Raw genomic sequence first — 22276 nt, forward strand, 5'->3', positions numbered from 1 at the left:
TTCAGTACCATTGTACATGAAAAAAAAGTCTCGCCTAGAGCTGCAGGGGGAAAAGGAAGGTCAGGCAGGAAAGAGATAACACTAACAATATTGACATCACTAACATTACTGATGTAGGGAGCATCAGTCCACAAAGAAAAAAGCCCAAAAAAGGGGCCTGCGGTATGGTGGAAATTTACCGCCATGGGGGTTCAGGGTCCTGGTTGAACAGAACCAGCGGACCTTAAAAGTAGCAACTAAGTCTCAGCCGCGACTCAAACATATCACATAACTCACACGACGGACCAATCTTCATTCACTTTATCCTGTTGGGATGATCCTGTAGCTCTTGGAGATCTGGCTGGGAGATTTGCCAAGTTCCATGAGGATAGGAGCTTTGCCAACTGCTGTGGGGAATGGCAGGCGTGGGTATTTCCTGCTCGGAAAAGCAGGATCTTTACAGGGAAACCCCATCTATAGGATATAGCTTCATCCCTGAGAACTTTGGTATAAGGAGCAAATTCCCTCCTTTTTGCCAGGGTTCCTGCAGACAGATCTGGAAAAATGGACAGGTGCCGGAATTGCTCAGACAGAGGGGGTCTCTTTCTCAGGACTTGCAGCAGGGCTTCTTTGGTCTTGTAAAAGTGCAGGCGAGCTAAAGTGTCCCGAGGGACATCAGCACTGAGGGATTTAGGCTTAGGGACTCTGTGTATTCTGTCCACCAGGAAATCAGTTGCAGTCAGGTCTGGGAGCAGCTCCTGCAGCAAGGAGCCCAGAAAACTCTGCAGCCCCTTGTCTGGTATGGCCTCTGGAATTCCTCTGATTCTTATATTATTTCGGCGGGACCTGTCCTCTAAATCCAAGACCTTGGTATGGAGCTTTTGCACTTGTTCCTCCAGTGCTGCATTGGCATCAATGAGGCTATTGTGTGACTTTGTCAGCTCCCCCATTTTAGATTCAATATGTGCTGTACGGCTGCCTATGGCAGTGATATCTCCCCTCAGCTCAGCCACCATATCTTTCCAATCCTGCTGCAGTGATGAGCGGAGGGCACTGAGCAGTTTCTGCATTGTACCTTTGGTAAGCGGTATATCTGCAGCGTCTGTGTCCAAGTCTGGGCCTGCTGTGGATCCCCTCCTGGATGAGCGTGAGGAAGCTGTGGAGGAGGATGCTGCCGCCATTTTCCCTCGCCCCGTGCTGGAGAAGAAGTCTGTAACTTTCGCCGGGGACGGCTTCTTCTGGGATTTTCCCCTTGGCATGCTACGATCCTGGATACCTCCGCAGCACTCCCCCCCCGTGTGCAGAGAGATTGGTGCCGCTGGCGAGCCGCAATGAGCCGATTAGGAGTCGAAGTGGCTGGAGCTCAGCAGCTAAGTGACCGGTGCCATTAGCAAGCAGCTTTGGTTTGCCAAGAGACTCCTTAGCAGGATGGCAGCAGCAATGGAGGTGGTACCATTTGACCAGTTCCACCTCAGACCTCTTCAACTAGCCATTCTCAGATCCTAGGACAGGAACCCTTTTCTCCCTCGAAAGGGAGTTCCGACTGACGGAGTCAACCAGGAAATCACCGTACTGGTGGCTCAAACCACCCGTACTGGCCAAAGAAAAATTCTTTCTTCCCAGTCAATGGAAAGTCCTGACCACCGATGCGAGTCTAACAGGATGGGGTGCAGTGCACCTACTTCACAGGGCACGTGGTCTCCAATAGAAGCGACCATGCCCATCAACATTCTGGAGATACGAGCTATCTTCCTGGCGCTAAAAAATTTTTTTTGCCATCTGCTGAAGGCCTCTCACATCAGAGTGCAGTCGAGCAATGCCACGGCAGTGGCATATGTGAACCACCAAGGTGGGACTCGCAGTGCCCAGGCAATGAGAGATGTGGCGCGTCTCCTTCGCTGGGCAGAAAACAAGAAATCAGTACTCTCACTGGGTGTGGACAACTGGGAAGCCGACTACCTCATCAGACAGGAAATGGACTCGGGGGAGTGGTCTCTCCATTCCAAAAATCTTTCGTCGGATCTGTTATCGCTGGGGGACTCCGGACGTGGACCTAATCGCATCTCATCTCAATGCCAAGGTCTCCATTTTCATGGCAAGGACACGCGGTCCGAGGTTGCTCGGGACGGATGCCCTGGTTCAGGACTGGACTCAGTTCCAGCTTCTGTACATTTTCCCACCTCTTCCCCTGATGGCCAGAGTCATGAGGAAGATCAAACAGGAAGGAGTTCCGACCATCCTAATTGCGCCGGACTGGCCCAGACATACATGGTACGCCGACATCCTTCAGCATTACAGCAGACACCCCTTGGTATCTTCCAGACCGTCCCGATCCCCTGTCTCAAGGCCTGTTCTACCACCAGAATTTAGGGACTCTCAATTTGACGGCGTGGTCCTTGAAACCTGGGTTTTAACCCAGGCAGGGTTTGCTCCAGACGTCATTAGAACCATGATCAGGGCACGGAAACCAGCTTTCGCCAAAGTTTATTATCGTACCTGGAAAACGTATTTTACTCGGTGCGACTCTCGCGGGCGAATTCCGTTCCCTTACTCTCTTCCGAAAGTTCGTGGTTTCCTTCAATCAGGTCTGGACGCCGGCCTATCCTTAGGATCGCTTAAGGGTCAGGTGTCAGCGCTTTCAGTGCTCTTTCAGAAGCGTATTGCTAACAAACCTCAAGTCAGGACGTTTCTTCAGGGAGTCTCCAGATTGGTCCCTCCTTACAGACGTCCACTGGATACGTGGGACCTTAATTTGGTCCTAACTGCTCTACAGGCACCTCCTTTTTTCAACCTCTTAAGGAAGTTCCACTTCGAGTTTTATCACAAAAGGTGGTCTTCCTCGTGGCAATCACCTCGCTACGCAGGGTGTCTGAGCTGTCAGCACTCTCCTGCAAACAGCTTTTCCTATTCTTCCACCAGGACAAGGTGGTTCTCCGTACAGTTCCATCCTTCCTTCCAAAGGTTGTGTCTGATTTCCACCTCAATGAGGGCATCTCATTACCGACCCTTTGCCCGGCTCCGGTTCATAAGAGTGCAGAGGGCCCGGCATACGCTTGACCTTGCCAGGGCATTGCGTACGTGTGTGTCTAGGACTCCACCCTTCCGGAAGTCTGATTCCTTTTTTTTCCTTGTTCCAGAAGGCATTTGCAGGGGTTTACCGGCTTCAAAAGCTACCCTTGCCAGGTGGATCAGGTCCACCATCCATGACGCCTACCGCCTAAACAATTCTCCTATTCCGGCCGGTATCACGGCACATTCCACACGGGCGGTAGGAGCCTCCTGGGCCATTCGACGCCAGGCTTCAGCACAACACGTGTGTTAAGCAGCCACTTGGACTAGCTTACACACGTTTACAAAACAATACAGTGTACATACTCAGTCCTCAGTGGAAGCGAGTCTGGGTAGACTGGTACTGCCGGCGGCAGTGTCCCAAGTCTAGGGACCTGTCAGCACAATATTCGTCCATTGCTTCCCACCCAGGGACTGCTTTGGGACGTCCCAAGGTCTTGTGTCCCCCAATGAGGCGACAGAGTAAAGGAGATTTTTGTGTACTCACCGTAAAATCTCTTTCTCTTAGCCTCTAATTGGGGGACACAGCTCCCACCCTGTTGCCCTTGCGGGCTGTTATTATGTTGGGTACTCATATTGTTCCTTGAACTGTACATAGTAGCCTTTGTTTATAGGCTTGGTTATGTTGGATTTGTTATCTCCTCCTACTGCTTGGGTACAAAAACTGAGGTAAGGCGGATGCCTCCCAGGGGTGTATGCTGTGGAGGAGGAGCCAGAGCCAAATCTTTTTCAGATTAAGCATAGTGTCGCCTCCTAGTGGACGGAAAGCATAACACCCAAGGTCTTGTGTCCCCCAATTAGAGGCTAAGAGAAAGAGATTTTACGGTGAGTACACAAAAATCTCCTTATTTCTAGGTTTCACAACGGGATGACGAAGAAGTAGTGTACATCGACAATGAGCACCTGATCCGCCTTGTTGAGGAGCATATCCCGTTGTGAGACAGCCGTGACCAGCAGTACAAAGACACAGTGGTGACCCGGCAGCTCTGGAATGAGGTGGCCGCAGCGATGATGGATGGCTGGGACAGCACCTCTCCAAGTTTAAAAAGGGCGTTCAGTAAGTATAAAGATGCTCTGTGATACTTCATTTATTTTTGGACCTGATGGTGCTGATGTGTTTTTTGCAAAATATATTCTTGCATTAAACACATCAATGCCATGTGGAATACATTGATTGATTTTTGTCTTCAACTGCTGCATTGCTTTATGGTCCTGATGGTGCTGGTGTTTTTTTGGCAAGATATATTCTTGCATTAAAAACACCAATGCCATGTGGAAAACAGTGATTGATTTTTGTCTTCAACTGTTGCATTGCTTTATGGTCCTGATGATGCTGGTGTTTTTTTGGCAAGATATATTCTTGCATTAAACACATCAATGCCATGTGGAATACATTGATTGATTTGTGTATTCAACTGCTGCATTGCTTTATGGTCCTGATGGTGCTGGTGTTTTTTTGGCAAGATATATTCTTGCATTAAAAAAACACCAATGCCATGTGGAAAAATATGATTGCTTTGTCAACTGCTGTTTTGATCCGGTTTTCACTCTTGCTCCGGCTGATACTGTTGTTTTTGCTGCTACATATATTCTAGCAGGAAACATAACAGTGTCCTCAGTATCAACAGTGACTGCATTGTGTCTAGAATTTTATTTGTGCTGCAGCATTGACTGTTTGCAAAGTTCTATCCGGTGTGTGTGGTGATAATTAAGTTGCCTAAAGTGCATCTAATTTTTTTTCTTTTTTTCCCCAACAGTGAACAAAATCCGCACACGTTGGCGCTCGATGAAGGACCGCTTCAACACTGATGTTCGTGTTGAGGGACAAGTTCGGAGTGGTTGAGCGGCAAGGCGCAGAAGAAAGTACGGCTATTATCGAGAGTTGGCTTTCCTGAGACCGGTACTTGCCAGCAGAGCGTAAGTTTGTTTTATTTTGGTTTGTTATTGCTATGTGCTTTTCTATTCCACAGCTGATGCTTCTTGTAAATGCTTGATACTAATGGTTTCCCTTTCTTTCCACAGCACTTGGAGCAGCACCCTGCAACCTGTCCCGGGAGCGGTCCTTCATCGATCGACCTCGGACCCGTCCCAGCCATCCGACAGCCAGGAAGCATCTTGCAGGTCAGCAACAGAGAGCTGGTGAGCAGGAAGCTGGTCCATCAGGTGTTCCCCTGTCCCAGGTCTCTGTCAATGGTTATGCGGGCACTACCCGCCAGCGGCAGAGGGCCTCGGACAGGCCTGTCATGCCCGAGTTCATGCTCTTGAGCGAGGCCTTTAAGGGCAGCCTCAAGGCGCTGTCCGCCAGAATGGAAAGCGCTTTTTCCCTGATGGAACGTGGTTTTAACCACATGGAACACCGCTTCCACTCTGTTGACCAGCGCCTTGACCGTCTGGAGGCCGACCTCAACAGACCAGCGCACCAATTTTTCAGTAAAATTGAACAGGGCATGGCGGAACACCTTAGTCCTGAGCAACAGCTGAGTGTGTTACAGGCCTGCAACACTGCTTACTTGCAGGCTATGCAGCAGAATCGGTATGTGCAGCAGTCAGTGGTGTCATTTACCACAGTTCCACCGCTGACTCGCTTCACCACACTACCAACTTCTGCTGCATACCACTGCACGGCCACCTGCATTCCCAGCGAAGCCGGACACCACTACACCACCCCAAGTCTGAGTGCTGCTGGACACTCCTCCGCCACCACCACTATGGCAAGCGCTGCTCCTGTATGGAGCACCACCACCGCCACAGCACCACCAGCTTGGAGACAAACCACCAAAGAACCTGCTTGGGCCACAGACACCACCAGTCAACACCAATGGAGCACCGTCAGCACTCCTCAGCAACAGAGCACCGCCAGCACTCCTCAGCAACAGAGCACCGCCAGCACTCCTCAGCAACAGAGCACCGCCAGCACTCTTCAGCAACAGAGCACCGCCAGCACTCTTCAGCAACAGAGCACCGCCAGCACTCCTCAGCAACAGAGCACCACCAGCACTCCTCATCAAAGGAGCACCGCAAGCACTCCTCATCAAAGGAGCACCGCCACCACTCCTCATCAAAGGAGCACCACCACCACTCCTCATCAAAGGATCACCACCACTACTCCTCATCGTAAGATCACCGCCACCAATACTCCTCCTCGGAGTCCCCCAAAGAACTTTGGCTGAGATACCAGACAGGCAGCCTCCTGCTCGGAACACCGACCCAACTTTCTCCCCTTCTAGGAGCACCGCCACTGCCACTTCTATCAGCATCGCCACCACAGAGCAGCAAAGGGGTGATCCGCATTCCCTATTTTACGGGGCAACGACACAGTCCACCATCACCAGGCGGTCGACCAAAGTAAGGCGGTCACAGGCTGCAAGTAGCTCCGGGCAGGATCTTCCTGCGCCAAAGAAAAAAAAACAAACAACTTTGTTTGTCCATCCACCCTCTCCTCCTAATGTGTCTCAACCTGACTCCATGTCCATTCCAGAGCTCCCTTCCCCCAGTACTTTCGTCGCCCCTTCTCCTAGAACCCCTTCCTCAACCTCCAGTCGTTCCTCGTCTCTCCACACACCCAAAGTGTCCCAATCTTCCCCCAAACGTCATTCCTAATAAAAAAAAAAATTATATTTTTTGTTAAAAAGTAAACGTGCAATTGTGCTTTCAAAATATTTTGATTGGTTACTGTGTCAATCGCCGACTACACACACTGCACCGTACACACACTGCGCCGTACACACACTGCGCCGTACACTTAGCGTTTTTGCCACCAGATATCACCATTACTGAGACATGTTTCTTGTGTCAGTCTTAGAGATATGTGTTGTCAACGAAACAAATCTACATGACTTGTCTTTTCCATACCAGTCTCTACATTCTTGTAATATTGCACAGACTGGATCCAGCAGGGTTCCACAACTCTAGTCCTCAAGATACACCATCAGATCATGTTGTATGGAATCCTCTTTTTTTTTTTGTGCTCTTGTGAAGCAGTTAGCAACGGAGCTATGGATTTCATTACAACATGATCTGTTGGTGGACCTTGAGGAGTGGATTTGGGGAACCCTGCTGGATCCAGTCTGTGCAATATTACTAGAATGTAGAGACTGCTGTGGAAAAGACAACTCATATAGATATGTGTTGTCCAAAAAACAAAACCAATCTACATGACTTGTCTTTTTCACAGCAGTCTCTACATTCTTTTAATATTGCACAGACTGGATTCAGCAGGGTTCCCCAACTCCAGTCCTCAAGGTTCACCAACAGATCATGCTGTATGGAATCCTCTTTTTTGGGGCTCTTGTGAAACCGTTATCAATGGAGATATGTATTTCATTACAACATGATCTGTTGGACCGTGAGGAGTGGAGTTGGGGAGCCCTGCTGGATACAGTCTGTGCAATATTAAAAGAATTTTAGAGACTGCTGTGAAAAAGACAAGTCATGTAGATTGGTTTCGTTGACAACACATATCTCCTTGACTGACACAAGAAACATCAGTAATGGAGATATCTGGTGTACTGCACACACTAAATTATGGTAGGGTTCCCCAACTACAGTGTTAAAAGCCAACAAACAAATCATGTTTTTAGCAATTCAATTTGAGTTACAAAAAAAAAGAAAGGGAAACATGATCTGTTGGTTGACATTTAGGACTACATTTTGGAAACCCTGGCATAGAGGATGGTGTTGAGTGCAAGGCATATCTATTGTTACCTTCCTTTTTTTTTCTCTTCGCATTTAACTATTAGAGAAAAGGCAAGGAACTATAAATATACCTTGTAAATAACCACATACTCTATTGCGTGTTTGTGGAAGAAACACATTACTGATGGTGAAAATAAATGTTATATAGACTTCCCAAATACCCTGACCTTGCATCACTATCACACCTGGGCAGGTGAATTGATTTTGAACCTGCAGCGTTGCTATAACTCTCCATATATTTTGCAGAAGAGTGTAGTGATGCTGCAGTTTAATCTGTATTGTAATGGCCATTTGTGATAAGCATTCAGCCTGACACAAGGCCTGGGTATGTTACCTGACACAGTTGTATTATCTCCACCATCGCTATTAATTGAACACACTGTAGAGATTATAAAGGTAATACAACTTGTGTGTGTATGTCTCCTACTCCGGAGTATTAGTGAATTCATGATGCACAAAACACAGCATCATAAATTCACTGAGACACCTGGTTACTTGCTAATGGTATTGGGAGTGTAAAAACAGAGAATGCACTCAGTACAGGTAGCAAAACAGTTTTTTTTTATTAACATACCAAGAACATGCAATAAAATTTTTTACATCATTTGCTCTTGCCATTCCACTACATCTGAGTTGAAGTAGGCCGCAAATTGGTCCCTCATTTGGCCAACTTCGACGGATGACCTGAGAGGGTGCTGTGTAAATTCAGGCAATGGATTAGGAGCAACATCATCAAGCTCAAAGTTAGGGTGTTCTCGAGAAATTACAAAATTATGTAGAACAACACACGCCTTGACCACCTCATCCACTGTTTCCAGTTTCAGATTTATAGCTGTGCCAAGAATGCGCCATCTGGAGACAAGTATACCGAAGGCACACTCTACTGTTCTCCTAGCCCTGGTGGACCTGTAATTATAAACTCTTTTGTGGAGGTCCAAGTCCCGGCTGGAGTAGGGTTTGAGCAGGTTTTGGCACATCTGGAACGCTTCATCACCAACCATTACAAATGGCTGTGGCGGACCTTCGGTGTTGGGAAGACGCCGTGGCATGGGAAAATTGAAGTTGTTGCCATACAACCTCCTGCCCATATCAGAGGTCTTTAAAGGCCTGGGAGTCATTCCCACGGCCAAATGCTCCAATGTCCACTGCAATAAACATACAGTCTGCATCCGCAATGGCCATCAGTACAGTAGAAAAGTACTTTTTGTAGTTATAGAACTCAGAGCCTGTTCTTTTGGGCTTGATAATCCTGGTGTGTCTCCCATCCACCGCTCCCAAACAGTTAGGGAAATTGCAGACAGTCCAGAATCTTTCGGCGATTTCCAACCACTTTTCTACTGTTGGCGTGGGCATGAATTCGGGACAAAGAACGTTCCACAAAGCCCAGCAGGTGTCTGCTACAATTCCAGACAACGTGGATATTCCAATCCGGTACAGGAAGTGCAGTGAAAAGAGGGTCTCCAGTAGCCAGGAATCTGTGACACAAAGAAAAAAAAAATTAATTATTTGTGTATTGGGATTTTTGTACACACCTAAAATTCAATAAAAAAAAATATATCTGCAGCCTTTTGTTCAATACATGCCATAAAAAAATTACCACAGCCTTTTGTTAACTACATGGCAGAACTATAATAATAATAAATTTTATTTTTATAGCGCCGACATATTCCGCAGCACTTTACATTTCAGAGGGGATTTGTACAGACAATAGACATTACAGCATAACAATAATCACATACAGTAGATTATAACAAATACCAAGAGGAATGAGGGCCCTGCTCGCAAGCTTACAGTCTATGAGGAAAGAGGTAGACACGAAAGGTGGGTGGTAACAGTTGCCCTGATTGTATGGACCAGCCATAATGTTAAGTGTGTAACAGTACAGACACAGAGGGCTAATGGATGCATAAAGCATGTGGGAACATGATGCTGGGAACCTGGTTATGGTAAAACTTTTGGCTCTGCCACACAGGGATAGGTTAGGTTAATGTGTTGAGGCGATAGGCCAGTCTGAATAAATGCGTTTTCAGGACACGCTTAAAATTGTGGGGATTGGGGACTAATCGTATTGACCTGGGAAGTGCATTCCAAAGAATTGGCGCGGCACGTGTAAAGTCTTGGAGACGGGAGTGGGAGGTTCTGACTATTGAGGATACTAACCTCAGGTCATCAGCAGAACGGAGGGCGCGGGTAGGGTGGTATACTGAAACAAGGGAGGAGATGTAGGGTGGTGCTGAGCCATGGAGGGCTTTGTGGGTGAGGGTAATAAGTTTATACTGAATTCTGGAGTGGATGGGTAGCCAGTGTAATGACTGGCACAAGGTAGAGGCATCGGTGTAACGATTGGTGAGGAATATGATCCTGGCTGCAGCATTCAAGACAGATTGGAGAGGGGAGAGTTTTGTAAGAGGGAGACCGATTAGAAGAGAGTTACAATAGTCGAGACGAGAATGAATAAGAGAAACAGTAAGAGTTTTTGCAGAGTCAAAAGTAAGAAAAGGTCGAATTCTAGAAATGTTTTTGAGGTGCAGATGACAAGAGCGAGCCAGTGATCGAATGTGGGGGGCAAAGGAAAGCTCGGAATCAAGTATGACCCCAAGACAGCGGGCATGTTGCTGGGGAGTAATAGTGGAACCACAGACGGAAATGGCAATGTCGGGTGTAGGTACATTAGTAGCGGGAGGAAACACAAGGAGTTCAGTCTTTGACAGGTTCAGTTTCAGATATAGTGAGGACATGATATTAGACACAGCGTTTAGACAATCGCCAGTGTTTTCTAGAAAGGCTGGCGTGATGTCAGGAGAAGAAGCGTATAATTGGGTGTCATCAGCATAGAGATGGTAGTGGAAACCAAATCTACTGATTGTTTGACCAATAGGGGCAGTGCACAAGGAGAAGAGGAGGGGGCCTAGAACCGATCCTTGAGGAACCCCAACAGTAAGGGGAAGGTGAGAGGAGGAGGAACCGGCAAAAGAAACAGTAAAGGAGCGGTCGGAGAGATAGGAGGAGAACCAGGAGAGAACGGTGTCCTTGAGGCCAATGGAATGGAGCATAGTGAGGAGGAGCTGATGATCCACAGTGTCGAATGCTGCAGAGAGATCCAAGAGAATTAGCATGGAGTAATGACCATTTGATTTAGCTGTTAGCAGATCATTAGAGACTTTAGTGAGGGCAGTTTCAGTGGAGTGTAAAGAGCGGAAACCGGATTGGAGAGGGTCGAGAACAGAGTTGTCTGAGAGATAGCGGATAAGACGGGAGTGGACCAGGCGTTCCAGGAGTTTAGAGATGAAGGGAAGATTAGAGACAGGTCTATAGTTAGCGGCACAGTTTTGGTCGAGGGATGGTTTTTTAAGTAGTGGATGTATGATGGCATGCTTAAATGAGGAGGGAAAAATACCAGAAGAGAGAGAGAGGTTAAATATTTTAGTTAGGTGAGGGGTGACAGCAGGGGAAAGGGACTGGAGGAGATGTGACGGAAATGGGTCACTGGTGCAAGTAGTTGGGCGAGAAGATGCAAGGAGCCTGCTTACTTCTTCTGTGACTGGCTCAAAATCAGAGAGTGAGTTAGATGCAGTGGGGGAGGGAGGACAGTGCATGGTATGAGGGGATTTGGAGATAATTTCCTGTCGGATCTGGTCAATTTTTTCTTTGAAGTAATTGGCCAGATCGTCAGCTCGGAGCTCCGTGGTTGGGGCCTGTACTCTTGGATTGAGTAGAGAATGAAAAGTGTCAAAGAGACGTTTCGGGTTATTGGACAGTGAGATGATGAGGGTGTTGAAATAGGTTTGTTTGGAGAGGTGAAGGGCAGTGTTGTATGTTCTAAGGCTGGTTTCACATTCGCGCTTTTTAAGCGCACGCACGGCCGGGGGTAGCTCCGCCCCCGAGCCGGCTCTCTGCCCGGCGTGCCCGCCCCTTCCTTGTAGCGCCGCCTCCTAGCGCACAGCGGCGCCTGCGATCGGCGCACCCTATCTTTAGCATAGGGTGCGCAGATCGTGCGCAGGCCGTGCGCTAGTTGCGCTTTGACCTGTGCTGCGCACTTTTGACGGTGCGCCGTGCGCGCCAAAATCCGAAAAGTTTGATTTTGGCGCGCACGGCTATGCTAAAGATAGGGTGCGCCGATCGCAGGCGCCGCTGTGCGCTAGGAGGCGGCGCTACAAGGAAGGGGCGGGCACGCCGGGCAGAGAGCCGGCTCGGGGGCGGAGCTACCCCCGGCCGTGCGTGCGCTTAAAAAGCGCGAATGTGAAACCAGCCTAAGCATAAACTTAAAATGGATGAAATCTTCGTGTAGATTGGATTTTCTCCACAGACGTTCGGCGCACCTGGAGCACCGCTGCAGGAAACGTGTTTGCACCGTGTGCCAGGGTTGTTGCCGTCTGCGTTGTGGTGTTCTATTTATAGGGGGTGCAAATTCATCCAGGGCAGTTTGAAGTGTTTCATTGTAATGCTTCAATGCAGAATCAGGACATGAGAGGGAGGTGATAGGGGCCAATGAAGACTGCAAGTTCTTCAGAAGTTTCTGGGTGTTAATGGCCTGTATGTTTCTATAAGTCTGGACAGTGGGGGTGACCTGAGCAGCCTGGCAGTTCTTGATAGAGAATGATAGATTGTGGTCAGAGAGCGGGAGAGGGGAGTTTGCAAAATCATCCACTGCACAAAGCCGAGAGAAGACCAAGTCGAGGGAGTTTCCGTCTTCATGCGTTGGAGAATTAGTAAGCTGCGAAAGGCCAAATGAGGAGGTTAGAGATAAAAGGTGAGTAGCAGATGGGGAGAGGGGAAGAGCAATGGGGATGTTGAAATCTCCCATGATGAGGGTAGGGATGTCACAGGAGAGAAAATGTGGAAGCCAAGTGGCAAAATGATCCAGGAACTGATGGGAGGGGCCGGGAGGACGATACACCACCGCCACTCGCATGGAGAAGGGGGTGTAGAGTCTGACGGCATGGACCTCAAAAGAAGGGAAGACAAGTGAGGGTACTTGAGGGATAACCTGAAAGGTACATTTTGGTGATAGGAGCAGACCAACGCCTCCACCAGCTCTATTGTCTGATCTTGGGGTATGAGAGAAGTGTAGCCCCCCGTATGAAAGAGCAGCAGCAGCGGTAGTATCTGACTGCTGGATCCAGGTTTCAGTAAGAGCCAGAAGGTTAAGAGAATTAGAAAGGAAGAAGTCATGAATGAAGGAGAGTTTGTTACACACTGAGCGAGAATTCCAAAGTGCACAATTTAGAGAGACAGATGGCATGCAGGGAATATTAATAAGATTAGAGGGGTTTCTGAGTGTAGCAGTGGGGGGGTTTGACTTTCTATAACATGGGGGACCAGGGTTGGGAGCAATGTCTCCTGCAACTAGGAGAAGGAGGATAGAAAGAGTGAGCAGATGGTTAAGTGATTTGTGAGAGCGTCTCTGATGTTGAATGGTGGGACTGGCTGGATCTGTGCAATTTAACAATGTGAAAAGAGCGTGAGTGCTATACACAGGTGAGGAAAGAAGCGAGGGGCCAATATGGATGGAGTGTAGAGAGTTAATGCCAGGGCGGTGGATGTGTGTGAATGCAGCGGCCAGGATAAAAATTACACAAATGCATATGGTATATATTTGTTGTACTCCAAATGTACAGGGTGTAGATGTATATAAATGTCTTACCTGTCTCCTGCCCTGTCTAACTGCCATGTTATAACTGCCAGAAGTACTTTGATACATGTACTTAGATTACATGTGCATAAATGCCACCCCTGCATCTAGAAGGGTCTAGAAGGGTCTTATATTTCTGAATAAGGGTCTGCGGCCACAGCATTGATAATTCCCTTACTGCAGAAGCCTAATTGCCGGTTCACAACAGGCAGCCCGTCCGGCGACTAATTATCCTAGGTGCAGTTCCCTGACTGACCTGAGGGTAAGGGGGGCGCCGGAGAGCTGCGAGTTCCAAAGTGGAACTGAGAAAGTGGGATATACATAAATCCCCGCAGTACTTGGAAGATTGATAGCAGTGGTGGGGCATCCAAATTAAACTCCCCCTGCGGCAAATTGTAGAGCGAGATTAGCTTGCTGGATATTTTTGTCACATGGTGCCGGTGGTGGGATAACTAAGATAAGCCCCAACGGTGCCTGTGATAGCCGTGTGCCGGTATTGTGTCACGTCCCTCCGTCCGCTGATACACCCGTGTCAGTGGTGGGATTGTGACAGTGGTGACACAGGGTCCGCTGTCCGTCGCGTTTTGGTGGCAGCGGGACCCCCGTTAGTGTCGCCCGTAAGTAGACGAACGGTGGTGGGCTGTTCGTCACATATTGGTGACGATATATAGTGTATAGTGCATGAACTATAATTCTGCCAGATTTAGAGTACATGTCACAACAAAGAAAATTCTGCAGGCATTGGTTTTGCAAAACTACGTACCGTAATGTGACCAGGAGGCGTTCCTCAGGAGTAATCGCACGCCGGAGCTGCGTGTCCGGTCTCCGGATGACTTCTTTTACCCGACCAAGCAAATAGTGAAAGGTTTCTTTGGTCATCCGGGTATAATCCGTAAACTTCTCCGGGTTTGCCTGGAGCTCGCTGTAGAGGGTGTGGTACGCTCCACGGTCTCCCGGAGTTCAATAATGGGATGTATCCACAAACGCCGCTGCTGCCGTCTTCGCTGCCTCTCTCTCCCTCTGTTCATGGCAAGCAACTGCATAAGCCTGAGCCGTCCTCATGTCCAGATCGAAGTCAAAGCTCTTCCAGCGCAGATCCATGTTTCTCAAGTCAAATGCAAGCAAATGTGAAGAATTCAGCTGTAAACAGGGTCTATATAAAGAATTTCCATAGACACGCCCACTGCTGTCCCATTGGTGGAGTTTGTTGCAAGAATTTTTCCAGGATTTTTTCTCCAGTTTATTGCGCATAAAAAATGCAAACGCATGAAAAACGCTTACAAACGCATAAAAACGCTGTGAATTTTTGTAGTTATGAGCACAATAATGCTACAAAAAACGCAGCGTTTGCATGCACTTTTGACATGCGTTTTATGTGCGCTCCAAACGCAGCGCAAAAAAGCGCTAGTGTGAAACTAGCCTAACAGATTAGGCGAAGAGTTCACTAACACAGGTTAGAAGAGCTCACCAACACAGATTAGGAGAAGTGCTCACTAACACAGATTAGGCGAAGAGCTCACTAACAGATTAGGAGAAGAGCTCACTGACAGGTTAGAAGAGCTCACCGACACAGATTAGGCGAAGAGCTCACTAACACAGATTAGGAGAAGTGCTCACTAACACAGATTAGGAGAAGTGCTCACTAACACAGATTAGGAGAAGTGCTCACTAATACAGATTAGGAGAAGAGCTCACACAGACTAGGAGAAGAGCTCACTAACACAGATTAAGAGAAGTGCTCACTAACACAGATTAGGAGAAGAGCTCACACAGATTAGGAGAAGAGCTCACTAACACAGATTAGGAAAACTCACACAGATTAGGAGAAGTGCTCACCAACACAGATTAGGAGAAGTGCTCACCAGCACAGATTAGGAGAAGAGCTCACTAACACAGATTAGGAGAAGTGATCACTAACACAGATTAGAAGAGCTCACTAACACAGATTAGGAGATGAGCTCACTAACACAGATTAGGAGAAGAGCTCACTAACACAGATTAGGAGGAGCTCACTATCACAGATTAGGAGAAGAGCTCACCAACACAGATTAGGAGAAATTTGTGAACAATATTTGAGAGAAAAAGGTCTTTTTTTGTACATAGAAAAAATCTCTGATTTCAGCTTATGAAAAATGGGAGCAAAAACAAAAGTGTTGCTTTTATATTTTTGTTCAGTATATTTGCAGATAATTCAGAGTTCTGTATTGGAAAAACAAGTCTCCGACCACCATAGAGATTTTTATTAAAAAACTAATCATCAGAGTACTTAGAACCTATTTAGACTAGAAAGAAATAAAGAAAAAAGGAGTGTGTGGAGAGAGAGCATTGGTCCTTCCTTTTTAGGCTGATCATACACATTCAATATCTGCTGAGTTCTGTGTTCCCCCATTCTTCTGAAAATGTATTCCGAGATCAGCTGAGTCCACACAACATACCCGGAATTTCCCAGCAAATGTCTCCAGAGTGAATAAAGCTTCCCATAAAAATGCAAGCTTCGCCTATTGTTATTTTATGCAGTTTCAGTCGTCCTTAATTGGCCCAGAACATGAAATATGTAAGCAGATGGTCAATGCTCTTTGAATTGTAGGAACCGCTGCCCCGGCTTCCTTACATTACACATAAACTCTTTAAAGAATTATAGAAGGATTTTTGTTTTCGTTTTTCATTTTTTTAAAACGTTGTCTGACATAGATGTGTATTTCATCACACATTTCAAATAACAAACGCACCTTTCTCAAGTCCAGCGCTGCCCCAGTCTTTGTTTACAGGCTGCAGCACTGTGGCTTGTGCCATCTGAGATGTTTAGTGAATCCTGCATTGAACAGGGGGTTGGACACGATGACCCTGGATGTCCCTTCCAACTCTAATATTCTATGATCTACATTGGATATCACGAATAGGTGATCAATATCTGACTGCTGCGGGCACATTTCACACAAGGCCCACGTCGTTGTAGAGTGGATCGGATTTGGCATAAGTGGAGACTAGAGGCACCCCCTGATATTCATCCTCTAACCTATGTATGAGAATCTGGATTTCAGGATCCCACTTGGGAACAACCTCTTAGTTGTCGTTTTTAACAGCTGATGATGGTTTCCAATATATAATCCGTGAAGCATAGTCCAACAAATCAAGATCAAGGCAAGGAGAATTGGCTCAATACTGTTGTAGCAATGCTACTCACTTGGGAGCGATATGAGGTATCACAGGAGCTGTTACTATTTAAAAGTCTGACTGGTTTATTTCAGTCCTTATGAACCACATCACAGGAAACTCAAATACAGCCCTAGTCCAGCATAAAGTAAAACATAAAGCCACACTATAGTGCTGGTTAGCCTGCCTGGCTTAGAGTCCACCTTCTTAGTCCTTTAGCAAAGGCACTCAATCCAGGAGGTCTGCACACCTCCATACACAGGAATGTGGGAGACAAACAGGCCTCATATTACAAAGTGAACCATACCCAGGGGTGGAGATATGGTGAGCAGCCATCTCTCCCAACTCTTTAGTTGCTCACAATCAACCTGTCATGGTCGATTACCCATTTTAGTCCTATATGTACAAAAGCATTCCTTCAGGTTTGTCTCCCATCCACTATGTGTCTGACAGCCACCTTACACAGTATATTGGCAGGAGGTCAGGGTCAGAATACAACTATGAAGAACAGCTTTGGATAGATAGGAACCTCTGCACTGTTTTTTCTCAATAGTTTAATGGGAATGGATCTTTTAAGTAACCCGGAAAGTATTGGTTGGAGAAGGTGGACCGGGAAGAGAAGTCAGCGCATGCACTTACACCTAGTGGCAGTGCTATTGCTTCCAGCAGAAATAAAATGTCTGTGTCCACATAATTATACTGGTGCTGTATAGTGTGGAATCTGTAGACGGTCAGGACACCAATAGCGGTGGTAAGACACCACTCCTCAGTAAACAGTGTCCTGAGCCCTCTGGAGTTTGAATTAAGTGGATGTAACCTATTGCTCAATTAGGGTATGTCCACATGGCATTTTTTCAGGTGCGTTTGGAGCAGATCCACTTCAAAACTGTCACAACCGACAAGGTTAAGAGCAGCGGACGACACAACTTATACCTATAACGGGATGGAATGGGGTGAGAAAGGCCCTAACAGTTGGGAACGCGTTACGGGGGCACCTCCTGAGATCCAACCTGAGCCTGTACATAAAATCCCCTAACGCCCTAAGTGGGTCCTTTCCCCTGCTGCCATCACGTGCCTGGACCCTGATTGTCACCTCACTAATCTCTGGCTAGTGCACTGGTCGGCAAGGACGCTAGCATCACCACTGCAAATCATGAGCAAAACAGGCAGAGTAACAAACACAACACAGAGAGATAGAGGAGAACTTACAACTGTCTCTGCTGCAAAGCGCCACACAACAGAGAGTAAGGCACCAGGATCAAGGACTCCAAGAAAACAGCGGATTCACTTCTGCAACCAGAGAGCTCTGTACTCCAGGCTTGGTCAACATAGATTACATAGGTAACTATTTGAAGGATGGTGGGAGTGCTCACCACCCACATCAGCTGACCAGCAACACCGCAGCTGCCAGCAAGGAAACTGACATTTAACCCTTGCTGGCCATCAAGGAAAAAACTACATTTAAATTATAACGGAACCAGAGCCGCCAAAAATCCAAAAATGAATTGTGACGTCTCCAACCACTAGGATTCACCTCCACAGTCACCTGATCCTCAAGGTTATAGCAAACGCAGCCTGATGGAGATGGCAATAACGTAGGCTCCGGAGGTGCAACAAATCTCCAGAGCGACTACCTGTAGAATACGCTGTGTACCTGCATTACTGGTGGTAACTCCAGCTGAAAAGTCTCCGGGCTAAGAATGGCCGACACTCGATATGGCCTGATCACCCTAGAACTACAGGTCCCAGATGCGTACTTCCACCTGATGTTTTTGGTGGACACCCACACGTATTTATTCACACACAGGTCCGGACCTGAACGTTTATTTCCACGCATGCATTTGCCAAAGGATGGTGAACTCTTTGAGGAACCAACAACAGATGCGTCCCCTTGTTTCACCAAGCTCATACCCTTACTACATACAGAGGGAACCACCACCCTCCCCTGATCCCCCCTCCCGGGAGGACACCAAGACTCAGGGTTTACCTATGGTGAGGGTTGAATCCTGCCCCTACTCCCAGGTAGCACCTTAGCTGCATCCACCAGAGAAGAAGGGGCAGGTTTGAGAAGGACAGTAGAGATCGTAGCTCCCAGACAGCAGTCCTTACAAGACTAGTCCCAATTGACTACTTCCCTGGACCGCCAATTTATCACCAGGTTGTGCCTCTTCAGCCAGGGAAGGCCTAAGATGATGGGAGTTGGCATACCCTCCAAGACATAGCATGATGGACTCCTCATGAAGAGACCCTATACGTAAGTAAATATTATCTACGACTTGGGTCACACTCCCCTGGCTGAGAAGAACAGAGTCAATTGCTCAAGCGGTAATGGGTCTCGCCAGCGTCCTAACAATCAGACCATGGATCTCCACAAAGTGAGAACCCATCAATTTGACTCCAGCTCCACTATCCACAAGCACCAATATAATCTCAGTTACCCCACCAACCACCACCTCAGCCGGAATGGTAAATTGAGATGTAAAGGTGGAGGAAAAATACACACTGTGGGCACCTCCCTCCACACGACCAGGGGAACCCAGCTTTTGAGATGGAGTACATACTTTGGTGCGAGCTGGGCAGACATTAAGGTTATGATCAGTCAGACCATAGAAAAAAACATGCCCCCGTCCCACGGCGAACCACAGGCAACCTAGTTTGAGAGGAGGCCCCTCCCTCCTGCATGGGTTCGTCCGTCTGCACCAGTGTGTCCGCCACCCTAGAAAGAACAGGGGGTATGTCTCTCCCTGAGGCGTCTATCCAACCGGATAGCAAGGGCCATGGTGGCCTTCAAAGACCCAGGAGTAGCATACTGCACCAGAGTATCCTGAAGCCTTGCTGACAGACCCTGACATAAATGGCTCCTACAAGCAGGGTCATTCCACTGCGTGTCAGTGGCCCATCTCCAAAACTCCGAGCAGTACTCCTCAGCCGGCCAGCCCCACTGCTTGATCTTACGGAGTCGAGACTCCACCAGGGAGACGCCAACAGGATATACCAGCGTCAATGCCGCAAAAAACTCATCCACTGACCACAAAGGGTAATCCCCTGGAGAAGGGAGACTATAATCCCCACACGCTGTTCCTCACTCCCTGAAGAACGAGGGTGAAGCCTGAAATACAATTTACAGACTTCTTTGAAGACCACAAATTTATCTCTCCCTCCAGAAAATCTGTTGAGAGATACTTTAAGTTCCTGTTGAGCCAGGACTTGAGTTGAGACCAACAACCCCGTCACCTGCTGAAGCTGCAGCACCACCTCAACTTGGAAACCTCATCCGTGAGAGACTGGATCAGGCGGGCAAAAGCCTCAGCATGAGCATTGGATTCACCGGAAAAAAGTACGGGTCAGAGATAATGACACGACTGACAAGGGTAAGACCAGCGGACGACATCATTTATACCTTCAACTGGATGGAAAGGAGGAAGGCCCTAACCGTAGGGAACGAGGGACTGGGTCACCTCCTGAGCTTCAACCTTAGCCTGTCCCTAAACTCCCCTAACGCCGTCGTCACGTGCCTGGACCCTGATTGTCACCTCACTAATCTCTGGCTAGTGCACTAGCCAGCAAGGACAAGAGCATCACCACTGCAGATGATGAACAACACAAGCAGTGTGACAAACACAAAACAGACAGATAGAGAACTTATCTTAACAACTGTCTCTGCTGCAGAACACAACACAGCAGAGGGCAAGGCACCAGAACCACAAACTCTAAGGCTAGTTTCACATTTGCGGACGGAGGGTTGCGGACTTCCTCAGTGAAGCCCTGCCCCCTGTCACGCTTCCTCTGGTTTTCTCCGCCTATTTCTGTGTAGTAATGGTCCAGACTGGGGGGTGGTCCACTTCTTACCGTGCAGAGATGACACAGAGACGAGACGGAGGCAGATTTCTAGGTACAACAGGTCCGAGTTTATTGGCCGTCCTCCTGACGACCGTAGCCATACACCGCAGCACCTTTACAGCTCTCCGTATTCAGGCCCGGGTACCTTCACCTTCCTTCAGTTGTAGTGACGTTCCTCGCGGATCTTTCGCTGGGGCTGCCCTAGGCCTATCTACCGCCAGCGCTTCACCAGTCCGAGGTCGTCGTCCAATTGGTACCCTCGGGGCCTCGTCTGTCCTGCGGTTCTTTGTGTCAGGGCATCCCCCCTGACTGTCTCTTCCTTTCCGTACCCTGGTCGAGCTCTCCACCATTGTCAGTCCTCCGTACTGAGTCTTCTCCTCCTGAACTCCTCCCGGGACTAGCCTAGCCTGGAACCCTGTCCTGTCCTATTTATCTCCCTCCTCAGTAAATCCCCTCCTGGGTTCCTGTCTCCCCGCCCCCCATGACTAAGCGTTTTCGTAGCCTTAAACTGCTAAGTCCTGTTCTACGCTCCCCCTGCCATCTTGTGGTCAAACTTAGGCATTGCACTCCTATTCCATTTTCCCCAGCTGTTTCCTTTCTGTCATTGCCAATATCCATCTATAGTGCACAAACCGTCCCTTCCCCCTTCAGTTAAGTCTGTCCGTCAAGTCATCTTCCCCACTCCACACTCCCCCTTCCTTTGTCTATTGTCACCCTCTACAATCGTATTCCCTACCTACGTCGTCCTGAAGCTTGTCCACCGTCTGTTGTCGGACCGGTTGTTGGGCCAAACCCGCCATACGCAGGGGCCGAACCAAACCGGGAGCACCATGCTCCGAACAGCCTATTGCTACTCGCCGGCGTGTACACCACGTGACAACTTCTTTCAGGTTGGCTAGGTCCACCCGGACTACTCTACGGTGTGTACCTCCCACTATTCTCCCCTTCTGTTACCCTCAACTGTCCGGAACGCCATGACCGAGGCCTTTCGCCTACCAGGTCATCGTTAGCACCCGCCTATCCTTTTGGGGTGTCCGTGGTGTCGGTGACCTGACTGACGGACCACTGTCTGGTTCACTCTCTTCCATCTTATCATCCTTCAATTTTTAAAAAGAGTCATGGTCAGCATTTTTATACTACCCTGTACCCGGGACCTGTTACACACTCTTATACATACTACACATTAAATCAACTTTTGGTATACTGTATATATGGTTACCTTTGCTTTAATAACAATAAGGGTAACTCAACCAGAGTAACCCCCTTTTTTTTTTTTTTACTTTAACTTTAACTCCTTCTTCAAACATAATATTCCAGAAACAAATGTACGTACTCCCCCTTCCTTTAACATTAGCACTTCCTTCCCTGTATCCCCGCTGTGTCAGGAGAAAACAACAAATAACAAAACATTTTCCTTAGCTTGGACGGGGAACTGTCCTTTAGGCAGCACAACGGTGCAACGAAATCCCGGTAGTCCGGGCCATCTCCTGACGGCCGATGTTGCGCCAATCCAGCAGGGAACCCCACAGCCATGAGGTCCCCGGGATATCTCGACTGTTACTGAGCCCCGAGTGTTCTTTTTGCCCAGGTTTCAGGGGTCATCTCCCTCCTGGGAGATGCGTCAAAAGGGGCAGAAGGGGCCGAAGGTAGTCCCCTGGCGCGCGTTCCGCGCCATTTCTCCACTTGGGGACCAGGCCCTGGCACAGGCCGAAGGGGACTCCGCCGCCACAGCGTTGTTAAATGGCAAAAAAAAAGTGTCAGGGGCAGAGCAGGCCTCAATCTTCTCTGCGCAGGGATTGACACCTTCTCCACAGGGCCCAGTGACCCCTGGGGGTGCCCAGCACGGATGCCCAGTGACAGGGGCCTTAAGTCCCACGTCCCCGCTGGGGGACAGCACCGGATCCCAGC

General features: G+C 48.2%; 1 protein-coding gene across 1 annotated transcript; it reads left to right on the forward strand.

Moving 5' to 3' along the window:
• On the forward strand, positions 1-6705 carry LOC141083622 (uncharacterized). The gene is made up of 2 exons (XM_073567969.1): positions 1-4105; positions 4806-6705. Exon 1 carries the CDS (start codon positions 1859-1861, stop codon positions 3299-3301), a length of 1443 nt encoding a protein of 480 aa, XP_073424070.1. The 5' UTR covers positions 1-1858; the 3' UTR covers positions 3302-4105; positions 4806-6705.
• Positions 6706-22276: the final 15571 nt, after the last annotated feature.

This window comes from Dendrobates tinctorius, unplaced genomic scaffold (assembly GCF_039654945.1).
Source record: "Dendrobates tinctorius isolate UK_male_01 unplaced genomic scaffold, ASM3965494v1 ptg000020l, whole genome shotgun sequence".
Taxonomy (NCBI): domain Eukaryota; kingdom Metazoa; phylum Chordata; class Amphibia; order Anura; family Dendrobatidae; genus Dendrobates; species Dendrobates tinctorius.

Excerpts from the sequence above, each read along its gene's own strand:
- LOC141083622 (XM_073567969.1), top strand. The coding sequence starts at position 1,859 with ATGTGGCGCGTCTCCTTCGCTGGGCAGAAAACAAGAAATCAGTACTCT.